This window comes from Mytilus trossulus, chromosome 2, assembly GCF_036588685.1.
Source record: "Mytilus trossulus isolate FHL-02 chromosome 2, PNRI_Mtr1.1.1.hap1, whole genome shotgun sequence".
NCBI lineage: Eukaryota > Metazoa > Mollusca > Bivalvia > Mytilida > Mytilidae > Mytilus > Mytilus trossulus.
This window is the reverse complement of record NC_086374.1, coordinates 102,360,521-102,387,175: the sequence shown is the minus strand read 5'-3', so window position 1 is coordinate 102,387,175 and position 26,655 is coordinate 102,360,521. Positions and strand designations below refer to the sequence as shown.

Genomic DNA, 26,655 nt, shown 5'->3' with positions numbered 1-26,655 from the left:
TTTGGTCGGTCATGATGTTTGCTTGAATCAGATTTTTTCGTGCAAACCATTTTCTTTCATTTTTCAACGATATCACTCAAATTATTTTGTTCAAATCTAACACTATAATAAAGGTATGGGAGGAATCGGGATTCAGAATATTTTTTGTCCTGTATTCGAACAGAATATTTTGTTTCATCAATTTGGAAATCAGAAGAAAACAATAAAGAAAAATATCCATGACCCCTTTTTATTTTTTTTTATTTCAAAGGCAAATTCGGAATTTTCATTACTGTTAATTTACATATTTATGATTTTGAAGCTAGCCATTGGACAAAAGTCAGTTCCCAGTATGAGTAAAAAAAAGTCCTATCATTTCAACTAAAACCGATATTTTTCAAAAAAATATTACGAAGTAACTGTATGAGTGATTTTCATAATATAGATACCAAAAGATGCGGAAATGTCTTAAGTTTTATTGTTTATTTGGTTATAATATTATTCATGTTCATTTTAATTTTCTGACGAGATGGACACAAAGAAAAAAAAATCTTGAAAAGTTTGCTATTATTCTAAATCGTAAAAATTTGCGCTTGTGTTTAACTCATCAAATGATGAAAACGAAACTCAAGAAAATTATGACTAAATAAACAATAGAACTTCAGACATTTTTACATCTTTTGGTATCTATTTTTTTAAAATCGCTCATATAGTGTCTTGGTAATATTTTTTTGAAAAATACCGATTTTAGTTGAAATGATAGGACACTTTTGTCCCATCACCATGACTAGTATATAATTGATTTTGTAAGATGTCATAATGATTTATTATTTATCAAATTTAAAAATACACTGCTCCTTATTTTTATTAATATTTATTTCTACATTATGACATAATCCAATGACGGAACCCAGTGTCTCGCCTACTTTTGCTGTAAATCGCAGGCTCAACAAAAGTGAGGAAAAAAATCAATAAAAATATTCCTCTTGATACTATCTTATGATTGTAAGAAGCTTCTGTCCAAGTTTGGTACAAACCCAGGATAGTTTAAGAAAGTTATTAAAATTCTAAAAACTTTAACAACAGAGTGAATGTTATGTTTCCCCGCAGAAAAAACTAAGTCCATTTATAAGTAAAATACGGAAAAAATGGAATTTTATTTTTACAAAATTTACTTCTGGATACTATCTAATGATCATAAACAAGCTTCTGTCCAAGTTTGGTAGAAATCCAGTATAGTTTAAGAAATTTATTAAAATTTCAAAAACTTTAACCACAGGGTGAATATTTGTGGACGCCGCCGACGACGACGACGACGGAATGTAGGATCGCTTAGTCTCGCTTTTTCGACTAAAGTCGAAGGCTCGACAAAAAAAACCCGGTAAAATAACAAATTCACAGTATTGTCAGCGCTGGAATACATTATTTACACTAAGCTGGCTTTAAATCGAGATATATTTTAATCAGATCATAACTGCAGTTTCACCAGCAAAATAGCCATTGCCAAAATATAAAAAAATATATGATTGAAAATTATGATCAATAAATCTACGTTTCACATTTACAAATTTGGCATATATATGTTCCAGACCATATGAGTATTTGGACTGCACGAGTACGATACGGATCGTATAAGTATACTATGTAAAGACTCGTACGGTCCGACCATACGCGTGCGGTCGGACGGTATACATGAGTAAGCGCGTATGGTACAGTACTAGTCCAAATAATTATGACGTTTGGCAAGGCTATTTTTATTTTTTTTCTGGGGCGTCCCAGAAAAAAAATAAAAATAGCCTTGCCAGACGTCATAATTATTTGGACTAGTACAGTACGAGCTGACCATACATGTTATGGATCATAGGATTTACATTTAGACCACCATTATCACAATCTTTTATTTTAGTATTATAAATTGTTATTATTACAATTAGATGGACGTAATGTACATGTATGCTCTAAACATCAAATCCTGTATTTTGACATTTACCGGCCGCTTTTAACAACTTTTGACAATCACTTTTCCATTGTGGCAAAGATATTTTGTTTTATGACGCCAAAATTTTACAGGAACATCATAAAAAGTAAATAGTAAAAAAGCAAACAGTTATAAAGAATACAGATAAATGTACTTACATTGAATCTAATGCGATGGCTTGGTGAATGGCGTTGACTTTGAATATGACGTCATCACTTAAATAGCGTCACAACTAAATGCCGTAACACCGAACCAAAATCGGAAACGTTACGGTATTTCCGTATCTTTTTTTTTTAATGTTTGAATCAAAAGACGTCGTCCCCTTTCACAGGTAATGCCTGCCGCCTATCAAATATCGTTCATTAGTTCTATCAATTGAAACAAGACTAATAAAAATTAAATTAGTGCATAAGAAAAAAAAAGAAATCTTGCTATTGTAAATTTTAGGGATGTCAATAAATTACGTTGCAGCAACGTTTTAATTACGTGATTTATTTGATCGATGTACAAATGTGTCAATTTTTTTATTTTTTATTTTTTTTATTATCACCATGTATTGTTGATGACAAAAACATATAGTTCCTCTTTTTTAATAGCTTAAAAATCAACTTAATACTTTATCGACCAAAAATATGATGACGTTGCTATAACGTCACAGATACGTGACAGATGCGTCGCAATATGACATTGCAACAACGTAATACAAACGTTATTAAAAACAATAATAACGTTGTCCTGACGTCGGTTCTACGTCGTATCTGACGTGACGTAAAATAACTTTCTCACAACGTTGCAACAACGTCGTACTAACGTAACGTCAGTCACGACCTTCCAGCGACCAATACATAACGTCGCAAGGACGTCGTGTGTTTCCTGGGTAACAATATGATGAAGATAAATAAATATCCTATTCTGGGGCTTAATTGGGGGGGGGGGGGGGGGTCTGATACCTGATCCCGCTTACTGCTTTGTCAGATTCCCGTATCCCGCTTATACTATGCAGTTCTCATTTTTTGAAATTTTCCGTGTCCCGCTATACTTTATTTTTCGTTTTCACGACACAATCATTTGACTTTCAATTGTCACGCTTACAGAAAAAATCGGCAATTCAGCGTCACGCTTATACCGCAACGCGACCCACTATTCTACTCTTTTCCTGACTCATACTAAGCCCATTATAAATATATTAAAAAAGTGTGTTTTTATCCCTTTTTGTCCCGTCTCGTTGCGGTTTGAGCCATAGATAGATAAGATGTCATATGTGACAATGAGACAACTCTCCTTCCGAGTCACAATTTATAATAGTACTAGAACACACCCGCGAAATCGCGGGCATATACAGCTTGTGAACTGTTGTAGGATGATTTTTTGTAAAAGATATTATGTATGGAGAATTACATAAAAGGTATCTCCCTTTTTCCAAAGTCCGATATTTGTTTCCTTTCTGTTAAATTCAATTATATTCGTGTTTCTGGCCTACGACCACAATTCTTCTCCTTTGCAACAATGCTTCTTTTGGTAAAAGTCTAATCAAATTAAAAATGTTCACCGTTTCAAACATGAAATAAAATGTAACTGCTTATATATATGTAACACTGGGTCGGTTCGTTTCTGGTATCCGGAACATACCCGGATCATCCGGAGCAACAGGTTTTACGTTCGTTTCTAAAAAAAATATAAACCGGAATAATCCGGAATGCACCGTTTGAACTGAAGCGACGATTCATGTCCAAGATGGCGGAAAAGTTGTAAGTGTGGGAAAATTTGACTGAGAAAATAAGAATAAATCGGAATAATTTGTAAATAATTCATTTTACATGTATCTGAAGTAAAATTTATTGAATTACATGTAAAACCAAAGAACGAAAATATATTTAACAATAGAATCTTGATTGTGTTGGGTGCATGTTGCATTAAAACATGATCAAACATGATCATACTGAGCAGTGGTGGATCCATGGGGGGGGGGGGGGGGGGGGGGGGGGGGGGTAGCACCCCCTTTATTTTGGCCAATCAATGCATTTGTATCGGGACATATGTTTTGCTCTCCCCTTTGTCCTGGGTAAGCACCCCACCCCCTATTTTATGCACATTGATAATAAAAACAACAAAAAGTAAAAAAAAATATAAAATACCAAAATAAGTAAAAAGAAATCATTAGAATAATAATGTAAATAGAAAATATCGCCTCCAGAGGTTATATATTAAAGGACTAGCACCCCCCCCCCCCCCCCCCCTTTTGAAAATTGCTGGATCCGCCCTAGACCAAATAATTATGACGTCTTGCAAGGCTTTTTTATAACTTTTTTATGACATAAAAATATAAAAAAGCCTTGCAAGACGTCATAATTATTTGGACTAGATCCGCCCCTGCTGAGGATCACACATACATGTGCTGAGTTAAAGCATAAATTTGTGGACTTGCACCCACATACCTTTAATTGGGAAAGCATATACTGTAATTTAATTGCATGACATCTTGTTTTTGTACACAAATTATCACAAAGACTTTTCAATTTTCTTCTTCTTTTTACAGCCCCTTAGAACTGCAATTAAATTGTGGATCCGCCCTTCTCTAAACAATTTAAATTAAAGAACCTTTTCTTTGAATTCCAGAGTTCTTCCAAAGTTGCCGGCCAGGAGAGAAACTGCAATCATTTCTGTTGTCAAAGATGGAGAAATATTCCGAAAATTCATAGTAAGAACAGACATAGTAACGTTGCTAAAGTTAGAAAGCGGAGGTAAGTTGGTGATGCTTGAAACAAATTGGTTAAATTATTATATACAAAATAACCAAACGAATACACACCTTAAGAATATATTTTTAAATGAGCAACCGTGGCCCCACTAAAAACCAATAATGTAATTACTAGGTTCTGTAAAGATGATGCCACAAACGTGGCCACAAATGGATTTTATAATAAGATTTTTGTCCTTGATGAAATCATCAATTTTTCTCTGGAGCCATCAGGTGCAAAATAGAACTTGTGCAATATAGGAATATTTTTACCTTGCTTTTTATGGGGAATCAATATTGCTATACAATAAATATATACCACTTGCTTACATACATGTCCGAAATACGACTGCAGTGTGCTTGCATTTTATTTGTTTATCGGTTTTTGTACTTTTAGATGGTCAGCGTTGTCATCAAAATATTTAGCGTCATTGACTTCAATGATTTAAAATGTGTTTGAACTTTGCAGATGAAGAGGCTATTTCCCGATTTTTGGAAGAAAGGGATTATGTCGATGGTCAGGTAACTGTTAGTATCCTGAGAGTGGAATCTAGCCAAGCTACGGATATGCCTAGTATGAGCACTCAAGCCAGCACAAGTGCCACTAGCCAAGCCAGCACAAGTGCCACTAGCCAAGCCAGCACAAGTGCCACTAGCCTAGCCAGCACAAGTGCCAAACAGATACCATCGACAAGCTCAACATGGTCTAAAGATTCTGAAAAATTTTTGCTTGATTTGTATGATAAATACGAGAAGAGTAAATCCTTCATAAAAAATAAATGGGTGAGAATATCCCAAGAGATTGCGGAAAAACTCTCAATACAAGTTATTCCAGAGCAGTGTAGGATCAAAATAAGAAGTATGAAGGATAGATTTGAAAGAATGAAAAAGAAACTAAAAACAAGTGGCGAGAGTAACATTGAAATCCCAACAGAATTTACAGTGTTTGAAAGCCAACATGATGTACAACCAAAATATCTGTTGGATTCCAGTAAGCCTAAAAAAGGTACTTTTTTTTAGTATGATATCATTTATATACAGAATCAACCTTGAGTTTCACACAGAGTTGGGTTGTATTTCATATATACATGTATTGATTATTTAGAGGTAAATTAATATAATATATTCATTTTATAATCTTTTGTCGTAAATTAATTTGTATATGTATTGATATTTAGAATTGCACCAACATAGGTATTATGACTTTTTATAAAAAATGATTCAAAACGTTGAACTGCTTATTGCTTGGAAATAAGTATCTTATTCTTGTTTTGCAGCTGAAAGTTCCAGTGAAGAGGAAGAAACTAGTAACCCAACGCCTTCCAAGAGAAAAATGAAAGTGTCTACTTCATGTCCTGAACCTCAAGGTAATAAAACTGTAAAACAAATGACTTTTTACCATTTTACCTTACAACAAAAAACCTACTATTATGGTTACATTAAAACACGTCATGTAATGACTTTTGAAAATGTATTTAGTATTTTGAATTAGAACATGAATTCTTGAAAAATAATTATTTTTTACCAGTTTACTTTACAACAAATAAACTAAACTATTATGGGTACATTTAAACACATGCAATGACTTCCAAACGTTGGACTAAAACGTGCTAGCTAAAAATTATATTTGCAAAATTGTAATCCAATATTAGTGGCATAACACACAACACTTCTTACAGAATAGATGTCAAATTCCTATTTGAAAATGCTGTAGAAATGAAATTATTATACACACCTTCTTTCAAAATGTCTGGCTACAACTTAGAATAAGGTTTTATGTAGGCAAACATCTGTAATTGGATTAAAAATTAAAAAAAAAATATAGAAATTTGTATATTTCAGTTGACCTCATGACGCCTTTCACTAAGAATTCCTGGAGGGGGTATCTTTTACATCAGTCGTGTAACATTGCTGGTCATTCATGCCGAAATAGCATTGTAAAAAGCATAAACCAAAGGGAGATGGGAGGTTTTTTAGGAAATCCTTTTGGATTTATTAGAGTTGCTTACCTGACTAGGTTTCCAACCACTACGCCAAGATACCAAACATGTGACAAGATGACGAAACAAATCGAGTTTAAATTTCATTCAGGATGTCAAAATGGATGCTAAAGGGTAGGGACTACATGCATGTACATTAAATTATATACAGCAAAAAAAAATCAGAATTACATGTATTATACAACACAAATTTAGACGTTTTGATTCAAACAACAAAAATAATAATACCAGAAAAATATGAAATTATGAAAATTATGATAAATATATTAACAGCATCCTTACTTTCTATGATAACAACCACTTTTGTGACTAGTCAATTTACACGACTGAAATAAGTACATTACCATATGATTGGAATCGATGTAATTTTGAAAATATATTTATAAAATCTATGATTATTTTATTCTTAATAGCTAAAGAAAAGAAGAAAAAGAAGACAACTGATCGTTTCGAGTTATTGGCTGAGGCATCAGAAAGGCGACACACGGAAAAAATGGAATGCTTCAAAAGTCTTATAGATGTCATGAAAGACATTGCAAAAAAGTAGATCCAGATGTAACTCTGTATCAGATCTCATTTCTTGTTGACACTTTTTTTATGTTTAATTGTTTCCACACAGATATGTGTTTTATTTGTTTTATTGTTACAGAGTATACCTGAAGAATATACTTATTATTAAATATACACAAACTGATGATTTTATTTGATTTTTATGAAATTCTTGAATCCAGCATTTCAGCATCAAGACAAACATATGTTGCATCTTTTTTTTTGGTTTCCTATTTGAATTTTTGAACACTGGTAATTTTGGGCCTTTATAGCTTGCTGTTTAGTGTGAGCAAACTTGAAAGCTTTGTGCTTAAGACCCTACTGTAACCTAAATTTGCTTATTCATCCGAACTCATACCATATCTTCTTCAGTATTTTTATTGAATAAGAATGGAAACGGGGAATATGTCAAAGAGACAACATCCCGGCTAAAACATACAAAACGACTCAAGGCCACTAAAACCAATAAAATCTACATAATGTACTTTAATCATGGGTGTATTTGTTTGAATAACATTTCAAAGTTGAAATAATGTTTATTGTCATTTATTAGCTGTTGACTCTGTTTAATTCGATAGTTAGATTGTTTCTCTTCAAGATACCTTCTCCATTGTCTGCATTCACTGGAAAGTTCTCCCCTAAATTTGCGTCCAATTCATCAATTTCTGCATCAATAAATTCAGCAATGTCTTCATCACTTTGTAGGCAGATATTATGGAGAACACAGCAGGCTGAAATTATTTTACAAATACACTTGATATCTCTAATGCTAACGTATTTCAAACGACGAAAACGTCCTTTTAACAAAGCAAAGGCTCTTTCAATTACCTGTCTTTTGGATGACAGAAATTTGTTGAAATTATATTGCTCTCTTGTTAAATTTCCATTGTCGCGAAATGGTGTTATAAGCCACCTCATTAGTGCGTAGGCCGCATCGCCTAGAATGTGATATTGTCCTTGCCTGCAGAGTTCATCTCCAATTTCAGATAAATGAGAATGCTTAAACGCCTTAGCGTCATGGCATCTTCCTGGCATACCTACACAAATGTTAACGAAACTAAGATCGTCTTTGCATACGGCCTGTAAAATTACAGAGTGAAATTTTTTTCTATTATAGTATGAATTGGGACATTCCAATGGCTGCTCAATCGGAATGTGGCTTCCATCGATTGCCCCTATAATGTTTTGAAATTCGTATGTCCCCATTTCATTAAACTTTATTGCGACAGAATCCAATTCTTCAGGCCACTGAACAAATCTGGGGAGAAGATCATTTATTGCGTTAACAACCTTTTCTCTGTACTTGGTAAATGTTGAAACAGTTATATTAAACCGATCGCTTATTCCTAAAATAGTTTCTTGTGATGCTAAATATCGCAAAACGATCATTACTTTTTTCTCCAATGGTATTTCTTGTCGTCCCCCTCGATATGTTCTTTTTGCCAATTGTTCATTAGCTCCTAACAGTTGACATACAAGTTCAAAAGACTGAGGTGAAATCTTAAAAAAATTCTTGAACATATCTGGGAAATATCTTGGAACTGTCCACTCGAAAAAGTCCTGTGTTTTATGACGATCCTTTCGATCACTGAAATTAAGAAAATAAAGATGTATATTTTCTGATACATACAATTTAATATTCAAAATATCCAATAGGAAAACGATTAAGTTGAACAGTGAAGAATTGATATGCTTGATAAATGTATTTGATATTATTTTTAGTACAATTGTTTATTCTGAGAATGCTGCCACACTTTTTTATGAAGGGTAATCTGGTAAACTTGTCCAGGACCGAATTCATAAAAAAATAAAAATGCCGAATCTCGAATTCACGAAAAAAGTAAGGAAAAGAAATCGGCCAAATCCCGAATTCCCGAATGATGTTATTTTTATAGCAATAAAAATGAAGGGGGATGGTATACATGCCGGTCACGCCCCTTTACACACATGCTTACACATACAAACAAATAGTAGGAAAAATCAACAAATTAGCTCAATGTAGTATATTTCTTAAAAATAAAATACCTTTCCAAAAGGAAATTTGACTCATCATCTGAAGATTCCATCAATTCCATGGCAACACAAGTTGCCACACAAATAGCACTGCAATCGGCCATATTGTATATAGTCGGTTCGTTCGTTTCTACGGTTGGTCCGGTGTAGATCGACCACGTGGTCGGTGTATACCGAATTAGTCAGAAACGATTCGACCCACTCAGAAACGTGTCCTTCCCCCCAAACGTGTCTGATTCCCCTAAACGTGTCCACATTGACGTCACTGAACTACAAAACATGTTTAGTTCAAAACATCGCTAAAACGTGTGATTTGTATAAACGCCTAAACATGTCCATTTCTCAACAAACCCCCAAACGTGTCCAATCCCAAAAACGTGTCCATATCCAGAATTATTTGGTTATTGCTATTCAATTAGCGTATACTAATTTTACCATTTCATTAAAAATATAGATAACGTACTTTTTAAACCGGCCGAAAAAAAACGGGTAAAAGTGGGGCGTCCTTTCGGCTATGTCGTATGTAAAGTGTAAGCAAACATATAAAAAAGAAGATGTGGTATGATTGCCAATGAGACAACTATCCACAAAAGACCAAATTGACACAAACATTAACAACTTTAGGTCCCCGTACGGCCTTCATGTTTAGTAACTATATGTGGTTAACGGATGAATGTGTCCCTTTTTCTGCACATTTAAATTTGTATTTTCTCTCTAAATATTGTGAAACGCCGGCAACTGGACGATCAACAGCCTAAAGATAATTAAACAGTATAGAACAGTAAAATCATTAAAACATGTATAATCTCTAAATATTTATGAAATACTTGCAACTGGAAATACGCTATCAACAGTCTAGAGTTAACTTATACAGCAAATGTAAAACTATTTCGCACTGAATATGCATAGAGTACTTGCAACTGGCCAATACGCTATCAACAGTCTAGAAAGTGAATTTATACAGTACTAATTAAATTTGCAATTACGGTAATCTCTAATAACCGGCGTTGATCACATTACATTCATATCAATAAAAAAGAATCTATAAAACCTATGCATGAAATATTTGGCACTGGACGTTATGTTTCTTGATCGTGTGTCTTTAGTGATGCTGGAAACCTAAAATTTATATATAAAAAAACGGATAACCAGTTAATGATTTGAAGAGTTTTTGAAATACACGCAAATTCAGATGGAGAACTATTAACAAAAGTAATAAAAAAAATACTGCTCCGCGCCCGCCAGGCAACAATAGGATAAATATAAAAAGCATCATCGGAGTTTATAAGTACAAAATAATTTACAAAGTCACCGATTTATTCAGCTCTATAATTATGTGCAGGTTCGCTCTTAATGAGTTTGAAATACTTGCAACTGAACAATAAGCCAAAAAAGTCAAAAATTAATTAATAATAACAGATTAGATTTTGAATTATGATATTCATTAAAAACCTACATTTAATTAACTAAAGCTAATACATGAAAACTTTGTCACCTGTGTCCCCATCATTAAAATGGTGTAAACGTTATCAGCGATTTTATTTAGGAGATACATGTATTAACGCTAAAAGACACGAGACGTTCTGGCGTTAAATATTGGACACGTTTTGGCGAATAACATTTATCGGACACGTTTGGGGGTTATGCATTCGGACACGTTTGGGGAATATTGTACATTTCGGACACGTTTAGGGAGAAAAGACACGTTTGGGGGAATCGGACACGTTTGGGGGGAAGGACACGTTTGGGAGTGTTACATATATATACCCTTATTAGTCTAAAAAATATGCTTCTATGACAATCCATCAGTATTTTGTATTTTTGTCAATGGTAGGATTTGAATCATGTATAAATGACTAATACCGACAATAAGGCTGATTATTACATGTTAGAGTACATAGAGGGTTAACACACCCTTAAACATGTTTAACCCCGTATTCTGTTTGTACTCGTACTTAGCTTATCGTTGTTATTCAGTGTCTGCCGTTTATTGCTGTAAATTATTTGTGTTGTTTATAATTATTCCAGCAAACATCAGGCCGGTTTTTTTTCTTGTTTGTCATTCAGAGCCTTTTTGTGCCATTCAATAAGTATGCGACATGAATTTTACACCTTGGTATAGGCAGTATGGTAATCTGTAGTTGGAAACCTTTTACATCGGTAGGTCTCTGTTTGAGATTTGACTAATTTAATTGGCAATACGTTTATATATTTTTTTGCTAGTGAAAGCTCATCAACTTTATACTTCATTCCTGCCTTTTTAACTGTTTTTATTAGAGTCATTATAATGAGTCTTTTGTAGACGAAGCGCTTGTCTACCGTAAAAAATGTCAATCCTTGTATCTAGGACGAGTTTATTGACATACCATATCTCTATTTTCTTTTAAACAACACATTACGTTTAAATTCCACTTTTAAAAGTATTTTTTGTTTTTAATTTGTTTTCTTTATTTACTACAATGTCTTGTTAAATGTCGGTTATATGACTATAGTCAAAACGGAAATTATATATAATTATATTTGTAATCATATTTGTGTATTTGTAATTAAATTTCAAGGTTACTGTTGGCCTTTTGTATAAATCAGGTTTCAATATCTTTGGAATTTGTTAATGATTATACAGTATTGAAATCAGTACTATTAGAATAGATTATCAATCTTAACGCTTGATTGTTCATTATCAATAATATCATTTGAACAACCTTAACATAGGTTAAAAAAGGAGGGGTAAATCATTTTAACTTTAAAGTCATATGAAACGAGTGAGTGGTGAAAAATAATGTTTTTACAATTACTGAACCAACTTAGTCCTCTTGCACCATTTGATCATTATTTTTGCTAATATATGATATAATCGTCAATTTGTCTTCTCTCTGCTTGTTATGATGTAACAAATATGGCTGCTCATTAAATGACGTGTTTTGAAGCCGAGTTTTACCGATTGTCACCTTAAAGTAAACAAATCACAAAAAGCATGGGTATTGAGCACGCGTTTAACATGTATAATCAGATATTTGTTTATTTCAATGACAGATCCATGCGTATTGTGGTTACCGGATTTTTACGAGGAGGGTTACGCTCGGGTCACTATGCATACGAAAAATATGTCGGCGAATTGCTTCCTGGAAGCAAGCAATTAAGAATAAGTAAACTTCTTCTAAATTTGGACAAATTAAAGAATTTTCCTCAGAAAAAAGTATATGTACATAAGTTGTATAATGAAAACTATCCATTTAGTTATAAAAAACATATGCATATTTTTTTCAATTTCAGGTTTCTTATGACTTTAACTATCACAGCTTAACTTTTTGTAAAAGAATCTGTTGAAAATTATGTAACATACAATGTAAACCCCACCTCTTTTATAAATTATCCACATTCCGAGAACGTTAAAAATCCAACTCGTTAGCCATTGGCTATAGGTTTTTAAATACGTGGTAAGCTTAATGACCAACAATATTACATACACATGATAATCAACGTAAAATTTCCCCGAAATGATTTTGAACTATAAATAGTTTCTGAATAATTTCTTAATGTATCAACTTTACATTTAAGAAAGCTAGCGGAAAATTTAGGATAAGTTTGTTCTTTATAATTCACTATGGAAAAACTAGCTTATAAGGTGGTGCTAGGTAACCTTTTAGGGACTAGCTGTCTACCAAAAGTGGTATCAATCCAGTTTTGGATAAAAGAAATAACACTATATAGACTTGATGCAACTGAGCAGTTTTTCTAATATAATTAGGCCTTTATCCCTAAAACCCAAATTTAAGGATATGTCAGTACTGTGATAATCGCTAGGCACTGTATGATACAAAAAGGATATACAAAGAAAAAAAGCCAAATCTATTTAAAATAAACCTAACCTGAGTGAATTGGAACCGTATTTAATAATGTACTTTGGTGAGGTTTTGGAATAAGTGTCAAATGTTCGGATTCCTAGGTGTTGTCCATACGAAACAAGGTAACATATTTTGCCCATAACACTTATTTATCATTTAACATAGGACTCAATAGTTCATAAAAGGTCATTTGACAAAATTTAAGCAGATTCTTGATTTTTTTCTTTCGATTTGAGACCCAAATAATACAAAAGCAAATATAAGGTAAAAGTCCGAGTCAGCCTTTTCCTACCATATTTTATAAATCAAATATCCCAAAAAGGAGCTCCATGACCTATCAACATTTTTAGCTTATTTTGATCCTTAACTAATACTCTTTTAGCTTAAAGTATCAATTTTCAATTCTTGATTTATCTAAATTTACCTTACATCACCTTAGTACATGCTTAATAAACATTAATTGATCAACGGACATAGTCTGTGAACAGGCTACTAGTAACTCCATGTATGCTGAAATCTGTACGGAGTGTATCCTTGTTGTGTTGTATTAGAGGTAGCTATATATCCTTACGTGTCTCATAAAACTTCATACCTTCTTAGTTATTTGGAATGCATAGTTGTGCTGAAGTGAAACTTTTTTTTTTAGCGAAATTCAATTATCCGTATCCGGTACGTACTTTCTTGAAAATAAAAACTTATCTACCATTCCAAACATTACAATATGAAATGTTATTCATGCTGACAAAAAAAACCCCGAAATATAATCAAAGTATTTGCTTCTAATATTTGCTTGTAAAAACAGATATAAAAGACAGACCAACTAACAAACATACGAGCAAACGATGAAACCAAACATGATATTAACCAACTTAGTAAAAAATTATGTAACTGAAATATACTTACTGTTAATATACGACTCTTTCATTTTGATGTTTACCTTGAAATAAAATAACATGAGCTATTTAAAAGTTAGTTCTTTAGAAATACATTGTTTTGTGCAGTCTCGTGTGTACATACAATTTTGAAATTTAAACTTCGACCTTGTTGTATTGAACTATTATTTTAATTGCATTGGAGTGATTTACATGGTTCATTGTGTTGACTTTTAAAAGATTATTGATGAATACAGCTATCAGATCATATCGAAAAACATGATTAAGAAAATCCTTCTATAAAATTGTCACATTTATTTGTATTTATTTGTAGACAGATACAGCTTGAATAGGGTGTAAATTGTAATTTTTGCAGATCCTGTGTTGTGGATAATGTTTGTTGTCGACAGTTTCTACTGATCCAAAAGAGAGACGAAAGATACCAGAGGGAGAGTCAAACTCATATATCGTGTAATTTATATGATGACTTACAACTCGAGTTCTAGAAAAATGAAAACGCATCCAATAAGATAGTAATTATATACTAGAAAGTTATGAAAATCAAATGTAATTGAGCTTGTCAGGATGTACCAGCTGTCAGATTGTTATACCTGTACAACACCAATGGCAACTTAAATTTTCAATTACAAACACGCGTTGCGGGTTCCCCATATTGACAACTTTAAGTATAAAACTCATGATTACAACTGTGCATGTGCCCCATTCATATACTAGTTTGATCCAGCCAGCCACGTTAACCTTATTACTGGTGACCTTAACAATGTCAATAACACTCTGCGAGTTGTGTTATCCAAAGGCCCGAAATATAGGGGGCCTTAACCCATCAATTTGAAACATAATTTGGTTAAACCTTAGAAAGAAGACGTAGATACTGTTTCAGAATAAATTAAGGCTGTGTGGTTGTTGATACAAGTCAGAGAAAAATCTGAATGGGCATATTAATACCCATGTGTCATCAGTCTTTTAAGAACCGAATTTTGCAAAACAAATGTCCTATCTCAATGACAAATATGTTGTTGTTGCTACATATAAAGTCCAAAACAACATCGTTTTGTGTGTAAATCCCATTAGAAGGGCAAAGGATACCAGAGAGACATTCAAACTCATAGATCGAAAAAAATGACAACAAGGGTGATCTAAGGTGCTTGCTAAACTGCTTGATAAATGAATCAGGCATTAATAATTAAGATCATAACTTAACATTTACCCCAAAACCGTTTACAAAAGAGCAAATCCTGGATAGTCATAAGTCTATTCTATTTTCCCAATGGAATTTTTACAGAAGATGATAAATTGGATTTTCCATCACTGTATTGGATACCTAAACTAAATAAGTGTCCTTACAAATAAACTCATCATAGATTAGAAGACAAAACATTTACACTTACGCCAGACGCGCGTTTCGTCTTCAAAAGACTCATCAGTGACGCTTGAATTAAAAAAATGTTTAAGGGAGTTGGCTTTTCAGTTTCAAAATAATTAACTTTTCAAAACACTAGCATATATTGAAAGGTGATTAATAAAGGAGTCAAAAGTGCCAAAAAAATATAGGTCACCGTGTTTGTTTGGCTGGAAAATATTCTCTCTTGACCTTTCATAGAGCAGGATCTGCTTACCCTTTCGGAGCACCTGAGACTACCCCTAGTTAGTTGGGGTTCGTGTTGCTCATTCTTTAGTTTTCTATGTTGTGTCATCTGTACTATTGTTTGTCTGTCTGTCTTTTTTCATTTTTAGAAATGGCGTTCCTCTTTTATAGCTTTATCATTGACAAGTTTAAGTCCTCTAAAACTATCAAAAAAATAAAAAAATTAAGACTTTTTAAACATACAGCTTATCATTATACATGTAAAAGAACTATAAACAGAAAAATGGGGGTCACCGAGCAAAATTTGTTAATCTTCTGAATGTGTCTCACTCCAACAGTACTCTCTTGTGTGTCCTCTTTTTCCACAATTCATACACTGTCTATATCTTTTGTTTTGATATCTTCAGTTGTTTATAGGACATTCTGGATAATTGATTTTCTTTAAATTCGGTTCACGAACATCACTTTCTTTTTCAACGGTATAGGCATTATTTCTCCTGTTGACCTTATTCACATTTCCTTCATTCATTTTTATACATTCTTCTTCAATGGCACTTGAAATAGCTTGTTAAAGAGGCCCTGGCTTAGTTCGCCTTTAAACATGCGGAAATCCTCTGACTCACCGCAAGCGTCAAGTAACGATTTGATACTATTTTCCAGGACAAGTATTGGATGGGATTTGTATGCACGCCTGTAAAAATCCTTAATAGATTGACCCTGATCGATTCACCCGGTTTCCTCCTTCTTAGTTTTAGTAAAGATTACTAAGCCTTTTCTCTCTTCATTCAACGTATTTAGTGTCGCAAAGTTTTCAAAGTAACGTAAGAACTCTACAACCACATCACCGTTACTGCCACTAAATGTTTTCTTCACCTGAACGTCGGATCGGTTAGTTTCCAAAGACGATGATGCGTTCACCGGTACAGTCTTTGCATTGTCTCTAGTATGTGGAATGTTCTGGTCGAAGTTAAAATTTCTGACGTACGGTATCGGTTGGCCTTTCAGTTTTCATTTTGGTGGTTGAAGGGTTCCAAAGGTCTCGAGGTTTCATCTATGAATAACTTGACAATTACCGAAACTAGAAATGTTATCAGTAGAGTAACCACCAATAATATAACATTTTGCTTCAGTCAATAAACAATGCCATGAAAAAGAAATGTTACAGAAAGCCATTCGATCAAAAGTATCAAACTTAAGACAAACCAAATCCATCTAAGAACGAATTTCTTCCATATATGAATAATTACGGCTGTTTTGGAATTTTGTTGCCTCTGATTCATAGCATACATCGGTTTGATCCTTTCAATTACTGCTACCGTCAAAACCTACATGTTAGTTGTCCGGTGTGCCGTTCTGGGATCACCAGGTGTCCCCAGAATGGCAAAGAATAACATTTGGAATTCTTGAGATCGTGTTCCTGGAGTTCAATTCTCCAGAAACAGTCTGCTCTTCTCCAACGTTTGTAAAATCCATCGGATGAATATTATAGTCAGTTATATTTCGGCCCATCTCCATTACTAAGAAAACACAACTTGAACTGAAAATTCTAACCTGTAGCCAAATAGTTTAAATCTCAAAGATATTCCAACATATATCTCAATTACGAATAAATAAAACTTTGTGTATGTTTGTCTGTGTGTTATTTTCAGGTAGTGTAAATAACGTACTATCCATGTTTAAATTAAATGGCACAAAAAAAACACACAACACAAAGTCTCAATTAGAAGCAAAATATTATCTTTTAAATATATCATTTTAACATAATAAAACAGCTGAACAATAATCTTGATTCACTGTCCTCTCGTTCTCTAACTATCTTCTCAACTGTTCTAAATAACTATCCCAATTTCCTCTCTGATTTCTCTCACATTCCCTTATCTACATAATTGCAGGCGGTACACCCACGGTTCTAAAGATGGGATACCAAGCAATTCCAAAGACACCAGGCGGTCCAACAACAGTTCCATAAATGACCGGGCGGTGAGTTTAAATAAATAAACACACTTTTAAACAAATAAAACAATGGACTGAACCCTATTGAAATGTAGTTTTGCCCAAATGTATTAAAAAGAGAGACATCTTCCATACTAATAAATGGTACTGTCAAACTAAAATCGCTACAATATAGTGTCTAGGAATAGTTGATATGCATTTCATGCTTTTAGAAGTTATTTAGAAACAGCCAAACTGTTATAATAGAAGTTCAAGGACCTTTTAAAAATATCACTGCTTTAGAAATGAATACAGTTGAAGGAGACACTTCAACTTTGCTAATAGTTTAAGTATCATATTGATGACCTCTCTTGTCTATTGTAGATGAATCAATTGGAGAATGAAAACGTTATAATTTACAAAGAAAATTTACTTGACCTTTGGACTTCAGTTATAGCACTTCAAAACTCAAAAGTTTTACTAAAACCTGACAATGGAAATCAGACGGCCTTTTCATCCTTGGCAAAAAATCTACCTCCAAGCATCTGATCAAGTACATTAGATAACTTTATCTACTGTTTTAATTAAAAGTTATCCGTCTAGGTGAATTTCAATATCGAAAAAGAGGCTGATTTTCTAGGCTGTTTAGTTACATTAATGTCGAATATACACGATTCAAATATATGATAAATGATAATTATAATTGAAAATTACAATGCTTATCCACACACTACAAATCAAGTAAGCAATCTACTTGTTAAACATTTAACATATCCAACTCAGAACAAAACTTTTCCGTCAAAAAGTTAAACTGTTTGATTACTGTCATATCATGTGTGTTGTTAAAACTATTATTTTGTTTTATATAAAAGAATTTTTGAGATCTCATACACAAATTATATATTTCAACTTTCTGTTTGTAGACAAGATGTTAATTCAAGAAGGTGATCTTTAGATTGAGCAGGAGGAGTACTGAAGTTCTGATTTTGTTATTTAAAACTTATGATTGTGATCACGAAATTTGATCGAAAAATTAATCATTCTAACACGTTTGAATATAATGCCTACAGATGCCACGAACTTCATCATACAGCTAGGCTTATGAATATATATCTTTAAATTGTAGGAACACAATTCGGAGAAAAACTCCTTACTGTTTATTTATTATAAACGTAAATCGATCTGTTAGGTCTTCACCAAATTTTCAGATGGGCGGGGGTTTTGACACATCGAACTACGTTGACATATTTACAATTTTGGTAAGAACAATGGACAAAGAAACATACAAAAAAAATAAAAAAAAACAAAAAACTCAGAACCTTGAACCCAAATTTGTTTTTATTTAAACATTTTTTATGAAATATAATACCGAAAAATCAAACAAATCAGGTTGTATAAATTAAGATGCACCTCAAAAATTGTTTATTCCACTGATACAAATATTTAAACAGATAAGGTTAATTCTATAATAAGATATCAGCACTTTTTGCGTAAATACAAAAACTCGAAGGAAACGAACATTTTTGATTGCCTTACATTGTTGAAAGGTTACAATTATTATACCATAGATACAGTTAAAAAAACAACGTATTTAAATGAAAAGGATAAAAACTGTTAAGGAATCGCTATGTAGTTTTCTATTAATATTTTATTAAAAAAGTAACTGATTTTTTTTTTACTGTAATTCCGAAAAACACAAAAATACTGAACTCCGAGGAAAATTCAAAAAGGAAAATCCAAAATCAAAAGGCAAAATCAAAAGTCCAAACACATCAAACGAATGGATAACAACTGTCATATTCTTGACTTGGTACATGCATTTTCAAATGTAGAAAATGGTGGATTGAATCTGGTTTTATAGCTAGCTAAACCTCTCACTTGTATGACAGTCGCATCAAATTACATTACATTATCAACGATGTATGAACAAAACAAACATACTCAAAGAGTAAAAATGTCAAAAATAAGGGTACAGCAGTCAATATCGTGTTATCATCTTAATATCACTATAAAAACAACAAATGTAACGAAGAATCACAATACGTCAATTTCAAAGTTTCTCTTGTCTGGTCCGAATACTTACAATCATAACCTATAATTATCATGAGATTTTGACAAGGAATAAGAACCTATAATACGATGTATATTCCGACATGTTTTTCATTTGAGATTTTTTTTGCAACAAATTTTGTGCTTTGTCGTAGGACTTTATTAATGATGAATAGATGTGTAAAACAACTTTCAGCTATAGTGGTGAAAATAATCGTCATTCGACGTAAAATAAAGCAAATGTTGATATAATATGCAACTTGTAAAGTTAAAAGTAACGACTGACTAACCTTCCTTAATCGATTGAACATTACATCTTGGCCTCAATCTATAGCAATAAAAAGGAACAAAAAGCACAGGTTTCACATCCGTTGTATTCGTTATACGTCCAGTAGAGGTCCGTTGATGAATTTGTGTACCGGACTTCTTACGGATGATTAACAGACAAGTACCGAATATAAAACGGACTTCGGATCGGACTAGACAAGTACCATACAAAACGGAAGCATACCGGATGTACAACGGACGCTTCATCCGTTGAATGTCCGTTCAAGGTTTTGAACATGCTAACAAAATTTCACCGGACAATACGGACGTCGACGGATGAAACGGACACTGAACGGACATCAAACGGAAATAGACGGATGTCTTATGGATAAGAACGGGCGTCTTACGGACATGAACGGGTTGAAAAAAAGTTATCTGTTCGGCGTCTGTTCGCGCTATCCATTAAGGTGAGACCGGGGCTTTAATATGAAATGCATGAGCATTAAATTAAAGTACTCATGAAAAGCTTTAACGAATGAAGACGAAAAGAAAACAAACTACAAACAGGTATTTTCTCACAATATGAATGGCAATATTTCTTCCTATCAAGTCTACCTTCGAACCCGATGATTGTTTGTCACAAAGTTGTACAAAATAAATCAACTATGATGATCCTGGTTCAATATCTCATTTGTATGCTTTTCTGTTTAAATTTGCACCCATCCACGCGTTGTCGAATTTTCCTTTAAATTCAAATCTCTAATGTAGATTAAAAATTGAAACGTTCAAATGTCAATGATACATTTCATTATCAAAGAACAACATTTCAAAATCGTTGTAAACTAAGTCTATATGTGATTAAATACAACAAAAAGTATGAGCCCATATATTTAAACAATGTATTTTCAAGAATCCACTACACAAAGGCTTTTTATCTTAAAAGCTTCGCAAGTCTGAATATTATTATTTATTGTAATTTAAATTTCGACTTTCAAAATTGATTTGACAGGTCTATGAGTAACAATACTGACAGTTAGCAATGAAATCTTCCAAAATAAGGTTTTGAATTGATATCACTACTTTTGTTAAATACCAAGACGAGATATTTTGTTCGAATCTGGACGTAACAATTTTCATATTAGAATATATATCATTTGTCCAATGTCGATGTTGTATTAAATAAATTTATTACATTGTTTGCCATTAATTACATTGATTTCCAAGTTAAAAAAAAACTTGTGACCGAACGCCGCTATGGATTACACTCGTGCTGCGCACTCGTTTAATCCATGCGCCGTTCGGTCTCGCGTTGTCTTATTTTTGATATTCAAATACGGTGTTTAGTTATACTATAAATAATTCAATTTGAGTCGATTAATATGTTCAGGTATTGAGTTGATTTATAAAATAATAGTTTAACATGAGTAGGAATGATATTAATTTTCGTGAAAACAAATATGCTATCTCAGTAAGACGCCATTAAATTTTAATTCACTTATTCAGGCAATCAGGTAATACTGAAATATTATGATAAAGGAGATGATTCTCTGTCCATTTCCTATTGTAAGCTATCCATTTTTAGTTAGTGACGTTCCCTTGTACATGTGGTGTTTATTTATTCAAACCTGTTCGATTCGCTTGTGCATGTAACAACACATTTGATTTTAACGAAAAAAAATCTGTAAAAGTAATAAACAAGGGTTTTCGATATAACAATATAGTCAAAACATTTACCATACTTTATCATTGGTAGTAATACATCAAACGTTATTGTAAAAATCAATCAATATGCAAACACTTTTACGTTCAGGTAATTCACATCCAATCTGTTATGGCAATTTTCTATCAAGAGTTTTTTTTGGCATTCACCTCAAGAGCTAACCAAACCCCTAAACAGACTCATTTCGAAGCTATACAGTTTCAATACTGTTGTGTGGGTATGAAAAATAGCATATTTTGTTATTAATATTTTGAATCACTGACAGGCTCTTTGCATCGGAAATAAACACACTTATACTCAAACCAGTTGTTAGCTTGATGAAGGCAATGTTCGTTTGATATCTTTTTGTGATGATCTGAAACTAAACCGTACCAGGAGCGATTGTCCTTGATTTTAATATTTTGAAGACATGCTCTCTAATCAGTTTAATTGAGGTATGTGGCTGGCATGTCAATAGAGTAGCTAATTTATGTACCATTTCCATTTTGCAGAGTTTCAATTGAGCCGCGTCGGATAGAAATCGACCTTATGCAATTCGACGTCAAACCGAGTAACGTTACGATAAAGTTTCACAAGTTTTCATACAGGTAGTTTCTGACGTTATAAAAAAAAAACCATGTCGCTATCTTACAAAACTACGTTTTTTCAAAAAATTATTGTGGGAACATTCCTGGTCGGATTTTAATGTACTAGGTACCAATAGAAGCAGAATTGTCACAGTTATATTTGTTTATTTGGATAGATTTTTGTTGTAAAACGTTTTCAATTTTTGGTTATATAACCAGTATTGTTTTTGTTCAAAGATTTCTCATGTATTTCAACGAAATTAGATTGTAAAAAGTTACTGTTATACATGTTCATAACATGAGAAACAAAAGTAATGGACGACAAAACTATGACAAATTAAACTAGTATACTTTAGACGATTCAACGTCTTTTAACTCCGTATTAACTTTGTGAAAATCCAACATAATATGCCTTCACATTTTTTCTTAGTGGGGTTTTATATGAAATTTGTAAAAAAAAAACATACGGGGAAACCATACAATGTTAATCTGAATAAATCGGGCTTTTAGCTAACGTATTCCATACATATAGGACAAAACTAGTATAGTCATGATAGTATTTCAGATAAGTTTAGTAAAAAATGCTTATAATCTTTCACGGAAACCGCTTTATCCGGTCCGACATGAACATTTCCAAATTATCTGGGAACCGTCACCTGCGTGTCGCGTGTCGTCTGCTTTAATAAAAAAAAATGTTCCTGGATTCTGTCCTTTTCTAAATAACATATTTCTCAACCTTAGTATCAGTTTTGGCTAACAGGAATACATTGTTTTGCTAAGGTATGTATTTCCTAATACGTTCTATATATTGAACTATTTTTACGTTCACGATCTATTTTTACTTTTTATACAAAGTGAAAGTACTATCTATTTTGATTCTATTTTAGTAAAATTTATTTTCATTTCGTTCAGTGGCATATAACACCCGTCTTAAGAAATAATTGTATACAATTATTAAGCTGAACTAAACTAAAGTAATATTCTGAAAAACTAGTTTAAAACGAAATTTGTGCTGTATTGAAAAACTTTGCTACACATAGTCATGACAGTGACACACGCAAAAACAAATTTAAGTCAAAATATATTCATATCATTGTACCGTTGCATTTTGGAAAATCTAAAAAGAAACATTAACACAAATATACAATATTAAACAAAGACCAAGACGTGATCTAGGTGGATTTTGTACTATTTGCGTGCAATTTATCTGTTCTTATCTATTCAGGAATTTAGAAATGTTTTGCGTGTAATTTAGTTCAATGACATTTTTATTTAGAAATTGAAAGAAAGAGGGAAACATTTGCATATTACATTTGTACAAAGTCATGTATTTCGAAAACTAATAACTTTCAAAATAAAACCTTTTAAACCTTCTTTTTCATATCCCGACAACTTTAAAATTAGTATTCGGTAATGAAATTCCTGATCTATGCATCCGTGGGTCTTACAATTTTGCGTCCGTCCGTCCGTCTGCGTGATTAAGGTAACAATTTGGGAAGATGTAAACTGTGATGTCGGATTTATAAATAATAAACCAAAATTTCTATCTAAAAAAAACGTTTATTTTGAAATTTGAACTACTCTAATTTACATAGATAGTATTTGAGATTTTGATCTACCTGTCACAAATCACTGGTGAACTATAATGGCGCAAAGCGCGACAACCAGTCGTATAGAAAAATTCTCTTGGTTCAATGTGTCTTTAATTTCATTCCTTTTTAATGTTGTAGTAAATTTCTGAAATGGACTGGTTCAATAACATAGGATGCGAAGAACTAGAAAATGAAGCAGTTGCCTATTTTGAACAATATATAGGGTCAATACCAGAGGTTTTGGCATCAAGCAATAATGAACTGAATGTGTCTGATAACAGCGATTCCGATATTGAAAATGACGAATCTGATATTGAAAATACATGTGACACAATTCAAGCTAGGGCCCGGGAATTTTATTCCACTTCCGTCATTCAAGATCAATCAGAAAATACATGTTCTCTTATTCAAAATGATGAATTAGAGGATCCTTCCCGACTTCGAATAAATGCTCTATTTGCTAACGACTGTAATTGTACAAAAAAATGTTTTACAAAGCTTTCCACATTCAGAGAACAGGCCTATGATGTATCGTTATCTGTTTTTGAATTTAAAAAAGCAGAGCGTGACATATACTTGCTTTCAAAATTAGAAAACTTAGAAATAACAGACTCGGTTTTCAGAGGAGGAAAGAGAGAACGAAAACGATACCGATATTCTTTTCAAGGAGTTGAGATATGCGAGTTCACATGGAGAAATATTTATAACATTGGGAGGAGCGAATTTTTAAAGTTTAAAACAGCACTTAAATGCAAATGGCGTAACCCCTCGATCACATGGTCTTAGTGGAAGAAAATCGAATCACGGACATTCATTTGAAGTGATTGAAAATACGATAAAATTTATCAAGCGGTATGCTGATGAATTTGGTCTCCCTCTCCCGGCTGCGCCTCGGGCAACCGACAATACCCCTCCTATTCTACTACCTTGTAGCGAGAGCAAGAAATATGTACACTCCAAATATGTTAGTTCATGCGTTAACTCAGAACAACAACATGTTCAACTAACCGTATTTAAAGAAGTTTGGAATGCATGTGTCCCTCATATTCAATTTATGAAACCAAAGACAGATCTGTGTACAACGTGTTTTCAGTTGAGGGAGAATATTTCAGGATCTATTTCAGAAGACGCGAAATTAATGACAACTCAAAAATTAATTGACCATATACAGTCTGCGCGGACGGAGCGTGAATATTATAAATTATGTACACAAAGATCACGTGATGAATTAAAGTTAGCTGAGTCTCCAATAGGAAAGTATAACACTCCATGTTCAAAAAATTTTGAAAATGTTCATTACACTTTTGACTTTTCACAATATGTAAATTTGCCACATTCGTCTCAACAAGTTGGAGCTCTTTACTTTTTAACACCTCGAAAGGTTCAAATATTTGGAGTTTGCGATGAAAACTTTCCAATGCAAACTAATTATTTGATTGATGAGCAACAAACAATTGGAGAAAATGGAAGTCGGACACATGGACCCAATGCTGTTTTAAGTATGCTCCACCATTATCTGCATGGTAATACTTACGGTGAAAAAGCGTGTCATTTTCATGCTGATAATTCCGTGGGACAAAACAAAAATAAAACTACTTTACATTATCTGTTGTGGAGATGCGCAAAGGGTTTACACAAAACTATTAATTTGCATTTTATGATTGCTGGGCACACAAAATGTTTATGTGACGCATGTTTTGGCATGTTGAAAAAAAATTTAGAAAGTCGGACGTAAACACTGTTTCGCAACTGGTTAAAATTGTTGACAATTCTGCCAAATGCAATAGGTCAGAAGTTTTCAATGAAAATGACGATGACGAAAACAGCTTAAAGTGGTACAGATGGGATCATTTCTTCAGTAAATATTTTAAACCACTCAGAGGTATAGGAAAATTCCATCACTTCAGATTTACCAGTGACGAAGTAGGAGTTGTATTTGCGAGGGAAACTCTTGATGAACCGGAGAAAAGACTGATCCTCCTAAAGGAAAGCGCAAACCTACCGGAGTTGCTCACGACACTTCCAGAAGTTATTCAGCCAGCAGGGCTGACAGAGGAGAGAAGGCGTTATCTGTACAATGAAGTCCGTCCTTTTGTTCAGTTTAATTTCCGTGACGAATTTTGTCCTCGTGCTTCAGAGGAGTAACACTTTACATAAACTGGTTAAAGTTGGATTGAAAACTTGAGAATCATGTATTGCTTCATTGTAACAATCTTATAAATTAAATTAAATATTGTATACCAATGTATGATTTCATGTCTCTCTTTATTGCGAGAAAAGGACCGATACAGAATAAAATCAATGCACGATAACGTTAATTTCACGACGTTGTCGTGATATCTGATGTTAAATATAATTATCCGTCAAAACTTTGAAATGGCGAAACTTTTAAAAAAAGAAAGTTAGAGTAAAACGGTTTTTTGTATTCAAATTGTATGACTATCATCAAAATTAATATGAACAAAACTCAAATTGAGATTTTTTTTGCATAAGGTCGATTTCTATCCGACGCGGCTCAATTGTTACCTATACTGACATCGGAGTCGGACTCCCTTTAAGCTGAGTTTTTCGGTGCGTTTAGCTTTGTGTTTGTTTATTCTTCATTGGTTAGAAGTGTAGGAGGTGCGATCTCGCAAAGCTTGTTTATCCTGACATCATTCTTGTATCTGTCAAATGTCAGTGTTTGAGCTTTTTAATTTTAGTTCATGTATATGTGTCGGAGATTAGTGTCAAGTCCATTTTAACGGGATTAGTACATATTTTGTTAAAGGGCCAGCTGAATCCCGCCTTCAATTGCCGGATGTTCTTACTGTGTTAAAGACCTTTTTTTAGTCTTCGTATGTGTGCTTCCCTTTGCTCGGGATGCAGTCTCTTTTCTTTATTTTATAGAAGTCTAAAATTAACATGTGTTTCTGGTTTGTACTGTTCCTATTAAAAGACAATAAGTTAT

General features: G+C 33.0%; 2 protein-coding genes and 1 pseudogene across 4 annotated transcripts; 2 read left to right on the top strand and 1 right to left on the bottom strand.

Moving 5' to 3' along the window:
- Positions 1 to 4,200: 4,200 nt before the first annotated feature.
- Positions 4,201 to 7,388, top strand: LOC134705596 (uncharacterized). 3 transcript variants are annotated; one of them, XM_063564317.1, is made up of 5 exons: positions 4,210 to 4,698; positions 5,164 to 5,700; positions 5,972 to 6,061; positions 6,537 to 6,808; positions 7,108 to 7,247. In XM_063564317.1, exons 2-4 carry the CDS (start codon positions 5,262 to 5,264, stop codon positions 6,803 to 6,805), a joined length of 798 nt encoding a protein of 265 aa, XP_063420387.1. In that variant the 5' UTR covers positions 4,210 to 4,698; positions 5,164 to 5,261; the 3' UTR covers positions 6,806 to 6,808; positions 7,108 to 7,247. The 3 variants fall into 3 exon arrangements, with proteins under 3 accessions (XP_063420389.1, XP_063420388.1, XP_063420387.1); XM_063564319.1 differs by lacking the exon at positions 6,537 to 6,808 and having other exon boundaries at positions 4,201 to 4,698; positions 7,108 to 7,388; XM_063564318.1 differs by lacking the exon at positions 7,108 to 7,247 and having other exon boundaries at positions 4,206 to 4,698; positions 6,537 to 6,811.
- A 404-nt stretch (positions 7,389 to 7,792) lies between these two features.
- Positions 7,793 to 9,395, bottom strand: LOC134706179 (putative nuclease HARBI1). The gene is made up of 2 exons (XM_063564887.1): positions 9,269 to 9,395; positions 7,793 to 8,831 (listed from the first exon to the last, which is right to left on the bottom strand). Exons 1-2 carry the CDS (start codon positions 9,358 to 9,360, stop codon positions 7,793 to 7,795), a joined length of 1,131 nt encoding a protein of 376 aa, XP_063420957.1. The 5' UTR covers positions 9,361 to 9,395.
- Positions 9,396 to 23,855: 14,460 nt separating this feature from the next.
- LOC134706178 (uncharacterized) lies at positions 23,856 to 25,850 on the top strand (annotated as a pseudogene).
- The last annotated feature ends 805 nt before the right edge of the window (positions 25,851 to 26,655 follow it).

Bases quoted from the DNA above. Each gene is read 5' to 3' on its own strand.
- LOC134705596 (XM_063564317.1), top strand. From the start codon at position 5,262: ATGCCTAGTATGAGCACTCAAGCCAGCACAAGTGCCACTAGCCAAGCC. The intron at 5,701-5,971 runs GTACTTTTTTTT...CTTGTTTTGCAG, and splicing joins TTCCAGTAAGCCTAAAAAAG to CTGAAAGTTCCAGTGAAGAG. The intron at 6,062-6,536 runs GTAATAAAACTG...TGTATATTTCAG, and splicing joins TTCATGTCCTGAACCTCAAG to TTGACCTCATGACGCCTTTC.
- LOC134706179 (XM_063564887.1), bottom strand. From the start codon at position 9,360: ATGGCCGATTGCAGTGCTATTTGTGTGGCAACTTGTGTTGCCATGGAA. The intron at 8,832-9,268 runs GTATTTTATTTT...TCTTAATTTCAG, and splicing joins TCAAATTTCCTTTTGGAAAG to TGATCGAAAGGATCGTCATA.